Source organism: Magallana gigas, chromosome 6, assembly GCF_963853765.1.
Source record: "Magallana gigas chromosome 6, xbMagGiga1.1, whole genome shotgun sequence".
In the NCBI taxonomy this organism is placed as follows: Eukaryota; Metazoa; Mollusca; class Bivalvia; order Ostreida; family Ostreidae; genus Magallana; species Magallana gigas.
Genome location: NC_088858.1, coordinates 17451333 through 17463040, shown reverse-complemented (window position 1 = coordinate 17463040; position 11708 = coordinate 17451333). Strand labels below are relative to the sequence as shown.

The 11708-nt window shown below is 33.8% G+C and overlaps 2 protein-coding genes and 1 long non-coding RNA gene across 3 annotated transcripts; 1 reads left to right on the top strand and 2 right to left on the bottom strand.

Moving 5' to 3' along the window:
- Positions 1–985: 985 nt before the first annotated feature.
- Positions 986–1776, bottom strand: LOC105319349 (uncharacterized). Its single transcript, XM_011416851.4, has 2 exons — positions 1365–1776; positions 986–1232 (listed from the first exon to the last, which is right to left on the bottom strand). Exons 1-2 carry the CDS (start codon positions 1708–1710, stop codon positions 1084–1086), a joined length of 495 nt encoding a protein of 164 aa, XP_011415153.3. The 5' UTR covers positions 1711–1776; the 3' UTR covers positions 986–1083.
- A 72-nt stretch (positions 1777–1848) lies between these two features.
- Positions 1849–2691, top strand: LOC109617517 (uncharacterized). Its single transcript, XR_010714651.1, has 2 exons — positions 1849–2241; positions 2333–2691. It is a non-coding gene; the product is annotated as an uncharacterized lncRNA (long non-coding RNA).
- Positions 2692–6284: 3593 nt separating this feature from the next.
- Positions 6285–11281, bottom strand: LOC105319350 (tRNA (adenine(58)-N(1))-methyltransferase non-catalytic subunit TRM6). The gene is made up of 12 exons (XM_011416852.4): positions 11121–11281; positions 9895–10025; positions 9654–9760; positions 8803–8894; positions 8561–8644; positions 8299–8423; positions 8007–8052; positions 7299–7578; positions 7023–7108; positions 6824–6926; positions 6553–6639; positions 6285–6443 (listed from the first exon to the last, which is right to left on the bottom strand). Exons 1-12 carry the CDS (start codon positions 11246–11248, stop codon positions 6351–6353), a joined length of 1362 nt encoding a protein of 453 aa, XP_011415154.3. The 5' UTR covers positions 11249–11281; the 3' UTR covers positions 6285–6350.
- Between the last annotated feature and the right edge of the window lie 427 nt (positions 11282–11708).

The window sequence follows — 11708 nt, the reverse complement described above, 5'->3', positions numbered from 1 at the left end:
CTCACCAAATTTGTAACTTTATGGAATGGCTTTATCTGGATTACTTCATATATTTTGTGATTGATCAAAGCTTAATTAGCACTGACGTCAAATCTGCAAACAGCGGATCCATTTGTCAGAAAATTGACTCGGAGTTCTTCTATCCAACTGTCGATCGATCATAACGATGATTTGCATACTTTTACTTACATTTTATAGCTATATATAAGAAATTATCAGAGAAACAAAAGTAAATGTAAACAATAAAACGCGTTTTTAAGGTGCTTGCTGGGATGAGGGTATTCTCTTTTGAGAAGCGGATAGGCATAGCCTACAGTGGATGTAGGCTATGCCTATCCGCTTCTCAAAAGAAAATAGGATGAGAGTGGCCAACATTACAGAAAGAATACACAACCCTTGTCACCCAGTTAATATAGTTTTTTTTTCTCTGCATAGATTGGCCACCTTTATGGCCCCTTGGCCCCGCATTTATAGCACCAAAGAAAATAACCAAATTATAGTTCAAATACTGCATGTGTACGTGTTTTTTTTTTATGATGAGTTAGTTATTATCTTTGATGTAATACATAGATGTAAATTTACATTTTCCAGTGTCTTTGCCTGTAATAACACTTCGTATCGATTTTGTACTATAAAACTCATAACATCAAATTTGGGCCAGCGGGGGTTGCTTATTTATATTTAGATATTTAATCGTAAAATGGCTTAAAATTATATAAATATACGTAATAAGGTATCAATCTTTGAATATTATGAGGTGATAATTTCGGTCGGGCTTGATCTAATCTATCATAAAGCCCTTTGGGCTTTATTTTATTTGATCACGCCCTGACCGAAATTATCACCTCATAATACTCATAGAATGATTCCTTATATATGGCATATCAAAAGAGTAAAACAGAAATATTTAAAAAAAAAATACTGATACCAACAAAAAATATTTTATTGAACTTTCAAATTTAATTTTTTTTTTTTTGTAACAGAGTTCGAGTATCTCCTCTATGTTTCTTTATTTCAGATTTTTAAAATAAGTTATATAAATATTGAACATTTGATATTTTTAAAAAAATTGGCATTTTCTGTTCAATCTTTTGGTGAATCAATGCTTTCAACGACATCTCTGGACCGGGCTGACCTTGGTCTCTGGGCAGACAGCTTCTTTTGCTGGATTATACGTTCTCTTCGAATCTTTGCCTTCTCGTGCTTATCGACCATAAGCTTGTCTCTCTCAGCTGAAAAATAAAAACCACAATTATTTTAAACGTGTATGATATTTGACTGAAAGATTATAAATGTTCAACATTGAAACTTATTAAATCTAAGGCAAGGTCAGTAGTGTTTTAACTGCTATTTGTGATACATACCCTTCCATTTCTCAAAGTCCTCGCCCCCAGCTGGAACCTGAACCCTCTGAGCGTTGATTGGAGGAAGCTTTGGTACAGTTGACTTGTACTCGATATCGAAGGCCAAGCCTCCTTTCTTCTGCACGACCCCCAAAACCGGGCTATCAGGGACCTCATCAGCCTGAGGTTTTTTGACAGAAGGATCTGTACAAAACATCATCCATGGCAGGGGCTTGGTTTGGATGTTATCACCCATCAGCTCCTTCTTTATCTCCTCTTCCATCTTACTGTAGGCCTCCGCCTCCTCTTCTGACATGACATCAACTTTGTTGCTTCTCTTACCAATACAACTCTGGATAAGACCCATTTTGTTGTTGATCGCAAACCTGACAACTTGAAAACAATGGGTATTGTACGTTGTGAAACAACGACGTTAGTGGTATTGTGATGTCATTCTTTTGTGATGAATCAACGTCACAAATAAATGACGTCACTATATGTTGTCATTACCTTGTTTATTGCTAGAAATCAGACAGACAAGGATAAAAATGGGTCTTATCCAGAGTTGTATCGGCAAAAGAAGCAACAAAGTCGATGTCGTGTCAGAGGAAGAGGCGGAAGCCTACAGAAAGATGGAAGAGGAGATTAAGAAGGAGCTGGTGGAAGGAGACAACATTCAGATCACGTTGTTGCCGTGGATGATGTTTTGTACAGAGCCCAATATTATCAAAACTTACGCTGAAGATGTCCCCGGTAGTACTTTGTCGGAGGTAGTGCAGAAGAAAGGAAGTGTGGCCTTCAATATCGAGTACAAGTCAACTGTACCAAAGCTTCCTCCAATTAATGCTAAGAGGGGCTCAAGTATCAGCCAGGGACGAGGACTGTGAGAAATGGAAAGGTGGGTGTCTAGAGGCTAAGAATAGCTTATCGTACTACCATTTTTGCTTTATTAGGTTAATTAAATCGTTTCTGGTAATTTTATTTTTCAGAGGAAAGAGATAATATTCTGGTCGATAAGCACGAGAAGGCAAAGATTCGAAGAGAACGTATCATCCAGCAAAAGAAGCTGTCCGCACAGAGACCAAGGACAGCCCGGTTCAGAGATGTCCGGTTCTCCGACAGACTGAACAGAAAAAACACAATTCGATCAAGCTGTTCAGAAGCAATTAATGCAACCACTGTGCATTTATGTACAGTGAAACTTGAAACTTATTTTATATCGGAGCTCTTTTATCTGAAAATATTTTCAATTGTTTTGCAGTTCGTGTATGTATTCTTGCATTCCGTTTTCCTACAAAGGGACCTAGACACGATATTTTAATTTTTTGTATTTTCAATTTTTAGGGATTTTTTACCAAAATTTGAACATTGGAAGTTACAGACAGTACGTAAACAAAGATAGAGTCTTGATCTTGTTTTTTAAAGAAATAATCGACCAAAAATATAATTCTAACAAATTAGATCGTAGCAAACAAGGAAAACTGATTCAATGTTTTCATAAATTATATTATCATCAAAAGAAATCAAAATTTGATTGAAATTTATACCTATAAAACACATGTGTAAACAACAACAAGACTCCAGCTTGTTAATTACATCCATTTTTGACATTAAATATGGAAAAATAAAATTGGAAAATTTTGAGCTCAAATCGTGTGTAGGTCCCTCTAAAAATCTTTGTGTATCATCTCATATGAAAACCAAATGCAAATCATATATTATGATTCAATTTTAATTAGACATACGTCTATCTTCGCTTTGGAACAACACCTTGTCATATGAAAAAAATCATCTCCAGCATTTTAGATTTCATATTTTTCTAACTGTGGTATGAATGAAATGTGGAAGACATTTACTATCAACTCTTTACATTTCCGTATATGTTATTGATTCACAATAGGAGGGGCATACTTTTATAGTTTTTGCGTGGTTATATAAACTGTAATACCATGGCTGCTAAATGAAATACAATGTATATCCTCGAAAAGTCTTTTTTTTTAATTCATAGTGTGATGAAGTTGAATTCAGTTTATGTCAGTTTTGTATTTGTTTGTGTAAATAGTTGTAATTTTGGACCAAGTTGTGTTCCATATTTGTTAATCGAGAGTGTTCGTTATTGGGGCTATTTTTAGTATAACCGGTTTGGTGAGTGAGAGCAGTGGCTGCTTGTCAAGTGTGCGGCCCCGTTGTTGAATTCGTCCTCCAGTTTGTTAATTTTGGCGAAGTGCAGAAGTTAGTCTGGTAGACGGGTAGCCTTAAATTACTGTAAATCTGATTGGGCATTTGATTTTCTCCAGCCGGTAAGTTTTTGTATATATTTTCTCAGTTTCATGGTATATTTACGAGGGTGTGGTCTTTGTTATTTTCGTTGTATAAATGAGTATGTCTATAGGTTTTAGAATAGGTTATTATTGTTTCAGTGCAGGGATAGTTATATCGGTAAAGCCGGTGGGTCAGTGGTGCAACGTCAGTTGAAGGCTTGCTTAGCGTAGCATATGTGGGGCAGGACTAGGACCGAGAGTCAATAACGGAGCAGAGCGTGACGCAAGTGGGACGCACGGGAGCTCGTGTTTGAACGTTTATTGTCAGGAGGCCCTGTATGGATAGTTTCCAGTGAGAGACCTTCGAGTCCGGGACTGGAGACGGAACGTTCTGTTTATGTGTTTTGTGTGCTATGGAGGCCCAGTGGTGACTATTTTAGGGTGGCTTTTGCATTTATTTGAAGCCAAACTTTCAATTCTATTCAATGATTAAATGATTTATCAGTTTACCTAGTGATAAAAGTTGATTGTTTGATTACAGAAAACATTCCAATTTACTTTTTCTGTGAAATTACATATAACAGTATTGGTAATTTTGATTTGTTGGTTTATTCCTTTACATACTGTTATAGCTATATTTAGCCAACGTTTAAAGCATTTGTTTCATATATATATACTGACAATTGAATGTGTTAAAGATTAATTCACTGTTGTTTCATTGTCAGTGTTGATTGGTTAACTTTTTAAAGCTATATTTTCTTTCTTAGTGAGAGAGTGAGGGTGTGTGTTTGTGAGTGTGAGTCTCTTCATATTCTATTATTTTGATTTGTTTTGTTGATTAATAAATTCATTTTGTTTTGTTTATTTTACTGTTTGTCGTTTTCGCTATCACCTCCACAAAATCCAAAAAGAACTTCATTACACATAGCCATGATGTATATGACAGTTATTCCTTCCGAAGTAGAATTCGGTCCTGCCAAACAAAATTTCGACCAATATGCATGTATGAATTCTTGGGAACATAATAGAGGATCTTTGGTATACCTGAATGAATCACCAAAGAAAGCTGTATAATCTTTCCATATCCCCGAATCTCTTCATTTATCCATAAATAAAGTAATTAAATAAAAATATATAGATTATCGTTATTGTCGATCAGTACGTTATTTAGAAGACATATGCAATTTTTCCATAGAAATACAGAAGATTTCTAACATTTTATTGGATTTCTTTTGTCCAGTCTGTGCTCTCGTTAAATCTAAAATTTCGACCGATCTCGAAATAATCCAGTAAAGCCAACCTCAATAATCCACTAATAAATTATCAACAATTTCACCATAGACATTATAAACTTTCAGCTCTTCATTTTATGTTCAAAACACTTCAAAATTAAAAATTAACAGAGTTTATTATTTTTTAAATGAAAAATACAAGAAAAACGCCTTTTATAATGTAGACCATCGAACAGAAAATTATCTTGCAAACGTTTTACTATTTAAAGCTAATGTACAATATTATAGCACGCCAAATTCACAAAAATGAGCTAAACATAGTTTCACAGTCGATAAACTGGGTTTATCGACTGTTAACTATAGTTTACGGATCGTAAACTATAGTTAACGATTCATTAACTATAGTTTACATCTGTGAAACTATATTTCACGAATGTAAACTATAGTTTACGAATGATAGTTTATCTATCTGTAAAAACGTTAACAATAGATTTTGCTGTTAATATACATATGTAGATTCACATTTGTTAATTATAATACACAATCGTAAACTATAGTTAAGAGTTGTTAATTATCGTTTCACAAATCGTGAAACTACATTTATCAGACAAATTCACAAAAATGAGCTAAACATAATTTCACAGTCGATAAACTAGTTAACGACGTTAATCTATATTTCACGTCTGTAAACTATAGTTAACACGATAATCTATGTTTCACATCTGTTAGCTATAGTTAACACTGAAAACAATCATTTGCGATTGTTTAACATAGTTTATCTTTAACTAAACTATAGTTAACAGTCGATAAACCTAGTTTATCGACTGTGAAACTAGCTCATTTTTGTGAATTTGGCGTGCCATACAATATAGTTCAAAGGAATTTCTCCAAAGCACAGGGGTCGATGCTGCTAATGTTCACGATGAGCAATGTGCTGTGTATTTTGGTGTCTTTGAATTTCCGTTTTTTTTTTCCTTTTTGCAATCTAAAAATGCTTTAAGAAACTCTGAAGTTGCACATTGCTTCCAAAAATATACGTAAATGACGATTTGAAAATTACTCCAATATATCGATAAATGATTTATATTATTGATAAATGAATAAATATCATATGCATACGGATGCCGGTTTTTCTTTAAGTTTGATTTTGCAGTCAAGATTCATTACAGTCTATGCAGAAAATGGACCATGAAAGTAAATCCACATTAAATTTGTGACACTGCGATAGTCATCAATTTTATAAAATTTATATATTTCACTATAGGTAATGAAACTGTGTACTCAAAAAACAGACTGTCTGTTTCTTTTAGAGCTACCATGTATACAGTCAATTGAGAAATAAAATATATGTAAATATGTGGTCATAAACTGGGAGCCAAACAATTCTATTAGTTGGTGTGCTTTGATAAATTTTTCTGTTCCCAGAAAGTACTCACAACTAGGTGGTATATCATGTTTTATTTATTTAATTTTTTTTTATAAATACACAATTTCATTAACCACCCATCCATCATTCACTTTTGCTCTTTGACTATTGTAGTGGCTGTGAGTAGATATCCCCCTCCGGCACTCATCTGTATCTCTGGGTGTGTTCTCATGGGCAGGATCTATGGAGGAAGTAAACATTTTTGTTGAAGCAGTATAGACTTGAAATGACTATAATTTAATTTTCACATTCAAAAGACAGAAATTTAAATTCCCAGTAAATATCCTCACCTGATACTCCCTGAGCCATGTCTCAGAGACCCTGTAATTGACCAGGCACCCAATCTCTCGTAGATATGCGTAGGCATCCATCACAGCCTGCATTATCAAAGAAAAACCAAACACTCAGATTGCATAAATGATTTCAGTGACAAAAGTCATAACTAATCTCTGACAACATGTACAGTTTCATCATTAAGATATGAAGGATTCCCAGTGACATGAGAAATAACTACTTTTTGACATGTATTTCCATCATTAACATTTAAACAAGGCTTTGTACCTCCTTGTATTGGCTGTATACAACAATTGGTCTAGAGGGAGCCACGTACTCGATCAAAGTCGTCACTAAAGGTGTCGGATTGAACTTGCTGGCAATGATCAAACTAGGTAAAAGATATTAATATTTTCTATTACTATGAATAAGATAATAAAGATGAACTGCGAGTACCAGTAGGATAAAATTCATACACTGAACTTACCAATCTATATTCCGCTTCAATAGCAGTTCTTTGGCCTCAGACAACCGTTTGCTATACAATATTTTGTTCGCCTCTCTTGTCGACATCTACAACAGAAATCATGTCATTTTGTGAAGAAACCAATTCATAAATAGAACTTAATTTTAAATGTCAAAATTGCTTTAAAAAAAATTAAATCATTTTCCTCTAAGCTCCCAGAGCATCCAATTACCTGATTCGTAGGAGTAAACAATTCAGACACCCAATAAGCTACAAAGATAAGACCCTTTTATTTACCTCTGCTTTTCTCTTCCTTGCCACAGGGTCTGTGTTGTCTTTGTCTTGGCTCTCTGTGGACTCCCCGCCAGTGTTGGTCTCTGTATTACTGTCTGTACACTGTTTCACAGCTGTGTCTGACAAACTATCACCTTCACTTGGAACAGAGTCTCCGTGAGAATTGTCAATTAAATCATCACTCTTTCCTTCTTCTGACTTTAATGAGTTAATTTCACAAAATGGAAAATTGTACAAATTGTCCAAGAATTCTTGAGGAAAATTTAAGTTGTCCACTATAGGTCTGAAATAGGTAAAAGTAATCTCAATATCAAACGACTGGACTATCTATTAGTTAGATCCACTAAGTACCAATTTCAACTTAAGGATACATTTTCAATGTAAATATTATACAAATATGGGCAAATACATACATTTTATCTCAAATGCATTGGTGTATTTAAGTGACAGATATTTTTTTGTTTTCAATCAAATTTCCTAAATTTTAAATTGGGAAATAGACTCTTGAAAACCTTATCTACATGTATATTATACAAATATGGGCAAATACATACATTTTATCTCAAATGCATTGGTGTATTTAAGTGACAGATATTTTTTTGTTTTCAATCAAATTTCCTAAATTTTAAATTGGGAAATAGACTCTTGAAAACCTTATCTACATGTATCTACCCAATAAAATTATTCCTCAACTGATCCACACTGACTCACCTCGCTGGTCTCTCTCCTGGATGAAAGTGAAATACTTTTCCATACCCTAAAATGTTAAAACAAGACTAATTTCTACACATTACTTTAAAAATTTAAGCTTTCAACATGCTAACTCAAAAATGACAATTTGTTCAATCATCATGCAGATAACTTAAACCAAATATTCGCCATTAAATCTAACAGCTCTGCTGAGCTTTTAATTCACAAGTTGATAGCATCCTTTACAGGCTTTGGACTGTTTTACACTACAAGTACTGGTACTTTGAAGAATTTTGCACTATATGCACTGTACCTCCTAGTCTCTCCAGGACTGCCCCCACCACGAGTCCTGAACAAGTGTCTACAACTGCCACATTTGTAAATGCATGGACATTACCATACGTCAAAATCTGAGCCAGTGTGTCCATTCGTATGTTTCTGTAATAAGAATACAAAGAGATTCACCTTTGAAATACATACATGTATACCAATACCATACTTAGATAATACATTTTGAATACTAGTAATTCATGATCTACAGAGTTTGTGAAATTCAATGGTTTCTGAACACTTACAGAATTTTGGCTGGAGATTTCTCATGGTACATTTGACACATTAATCTGGTGTTTGGTTTTAGCACAGTAAATTCTGCTACATGCCTTAAAATAAATAAAATCTCAAAGAGCTTAATCCGGCAGAAAAAAAAACACCATTATTTCTCAGATGAATAGACTTTGCACCCAATGACAAGATTTCTTTCACGTTATAAACATGGTGTAAGTCTTTTATCTTAATTTCTTTATCAGAAAACACATACTTTTGTTTTTTCTTCTTCACCCATTTCTCTTGAGCATATTCGGTCTTTCCTTTAAATGTTGTACTGTTTTCTATAAGCTGCTCTATGATTTCCTGTTGAAGAATTACACTACATGTACATCAAATCACATACATTTGACTTTAATCTTTTCTTACATTACAGTTCAAACAAATTGATTTTTCAAAAAAAAAAAAAGTTTTCATCTCCTAGTTATTAAGTTATATGAAGCTATTTATGAAATTGCATGATAACATTTTTTGTAGTTAATTGTATAGCATGGCTTCATGATTCTTATAAAAGGGTATACAAAAAACTTTTTCACAAATGTACATGTATGTCTGTATCAATAAACAAGAATACTATGTATACTTGTTTCCTATCATATCCCGGGTTCTATGGTATCGTGGTATTTCTGTTTACGTTTAGTAGCACGTCCTGAAATTGACTTTTGACGTCGGGATATTTTTAGACAAAGTAAACAGAGACACGCTGAAAATCACTGAGGTATATAATAGAGGAAACTCACAATAACACTTGTTTCTGAAAATATTTCCGTATTGATTGATTTTTCGACAAAATGATTTAACTACCGCGATATCATAGGACCAGCTCATATATGAGCTTCTTTTAAGCTATTAAAAAGATTATAATTCCTCATTAATATAAAATTTCTCTCAATCAAATCTAGCAATACAGAAAAAGAACAAAACCTTGTCTATTTCAGCTGTTCATCTGTTTTGAATATTGTTACTTTTTCATACCACTATGTCTTCTACAAAGCAATTTATCATTAATATTTTCGGTCTGCAATGCTCCAGACCTGTACTTTTGAGCAATTGTTACTCACGTACCTGGCCTTTTGCCCCCTCTTTCTTCATTTTCTCAATGTCTTCTCGTGATAACTTTTGATTGCTGTCCAGATCATGCAAGTCCCTGTTATCTGTCCCTTTCTCTGGACCTGAATAATTACCAATATCTCATTAGTGATAGAAATAGTTAACAAATGAACTTCTGGTAAAGGAAGAAAAATTTCATTTTTCCACACATCCTTCTCTGAATGTTCTTTATAGTCACTAAGATAATTATAATTACCAAGTACTTCTGCTTCCTTGAAAGTTTTCTGTACTTTATGCATCTGCCCATTCTTGACCACAAATGTTGATCCATAATAATGACCTACAGCTCCATCTAATGAGAATTTAATTTTGTCCAACCAGATGTCTCTGAAAATGCAAGTTATTAATTTGTATTTTTTTTAATTTGGACTAATACATCACTTAAGTTTCTAAATTTTTAATGCGAAAAAAAAGCTAATGGCTGCATTGTTGATCTGCCTGTAATATACAAAGTAGGCTGACGGTCAGTTCAACTTAAAAAAGGCATAGCCAAACCATTCTACTTTGCCGTTTTCACCGTTTAAAAATTGCTTATACTCTGTCCCGAGTTTTTGCTTCCCCCACTTTTTGCTTGATATTTCATTAATTATAGTAAATACCTTTGTGCTTAAACTACGTTAATCAACTAATATGAAAAATGTCCAGATTATCTGTTTTGAAACGCCCCCTCTACCGCTGCAGGTTTCAATACACATCCAAAAATTGAAAGTCTACGGAGATTTTGCATTGCATCAGCCATTTATAAGCCCAGATGATAACGTTAAAAAATTGCATGATGTATTCCGAGTGTATTCCGAATGGAGAAAAGCTGTAAACATTTCCCATTACAACTCTCCGTAATAAAATTGTTTTCGTTCCTGTGAAATTTTATGAGTGAAAAGGGATAATTGTTCAATGAAGATATCTTGGATATATTCCCTTTCATCGATTTCAATTGTATTTTTTTCACAGGTATGTGTATTTTTATCAAAAATCATCAAAAATTAATGGAAGCTACAACTTGGGACAGACTATAACTAAGATATTTCCTATGTTCAGACAAAATTTATGCCGTCGAGTTATACGATCACCAAAGCTCATGCACATTTCTCTGTGCTATGCTTCAGTAGACGTAGATGTATATCCCAGTTAAAGCCCCCTTTTCTTTTAATTTTTCTATCTGCAAGTTTATTATGGACAGATGGATATGTATTATTAAGCAGTTTCTTGAGTTGTCATTTTTTTGTCTTAAAAATGTATTTTTATTCAGAGGCGTGTGATGTTATAAAGAGGATCGAGTGCGTGTATGTCTAAATTGCATGTAAAGCTTTTATCAATGCCAAGAGTTGAAATGGTTAAAGATTTGTACATTCCTCATATGTTTGCAGTGCATGCATTTCTACGTTGTATATGGTTTGCTAAACAGCTCATGTATTGACATACCTCTTTTTTCGAATTTGGAAAATGCGAACTGTCTTTCCTTTTTTAAGAATCGCTTGATCTCCCTCTTTTATTGTTACATTAGATGTTTTTCTCTCATCAACACACATGGGTTCACTGGAAGTCGCCATTCTTTGTCGATGTAAAAGATACGCTCATATTTTATAGGTAAAATCAAGCACAGGAAAACATTTTGCTGATCTCAGCGAAGCGTTTGGAGCGACCTCTATAAATAAATGCACGTGTCAACGTTCCAAAATGAAAGTAAACAATGTCTGCTTCGACCGTTAAAAAACCAGATAAGTACCAGAAACGTGTTTCAAAATTTGTGAAAGTGGTTTGTAAGAGATTGCAACCTTTTCGGGGTATATTTAAAGAGAAAACTGACCCTATTTCGAAAAATGTGGTATCTTTTAAAAACCACAAAGTTAACGTAGTGCTCGGTTCTCATTTCATCAGATTTCGACAAAATATACTTACCAGTTTTTGCATTAACGAAGCAGAACATAATCAAATCGAACTTGTGACGAAATATTTAAGTCTGATAAAATCGCCATTTGTCACCGAACAAATAACCTTTTGCCTTGCCAA

What these genes read in the sequence shown, in the direction of transcription:
- LOC105319349 (XM_011416851.4), bottom strand. Translation starts at nt 1,710, where the DNA reads ATGGGTCTTATCCAGAGTTGTATTGGTAAGAGAAGCAACAAAGTTGAT. An exon ending in GGACTTTGAGAAATGGAAGG is followed by an intron (nt 1,233 to 1,364) that starts GTATGTATCACA and finishes TTTATTTTTCAG; the next exon opens with CTGAGAGAGACAAGCTTATG.
- LOC105319350 (XM_011416852.4), bottom strand. Translation starts at nt 11,248, where the DNA reads ATGGCGACTTCCAGTGAACCCATGTGTGTTGATGAGAGAAAAACATCT. An exon ending in AAGAGGGGGCAAAAGGCCAG is followed by an intron (nt 8,895 to 9,653) that starts GTACGTGAGTAA and finishes ATTCTTCAACAG; the next exon opens with GAAATCATAGAGCAGCTTAT. An exon ending in AAATCTCCAGCCAAAATTCT is followed by an intron (nt 8,424 to 8,560) that starts GTAAGTGTTCAG and finishes TTCTTATTACAG; the next exon opens with AAACATACGAATGGACACAC.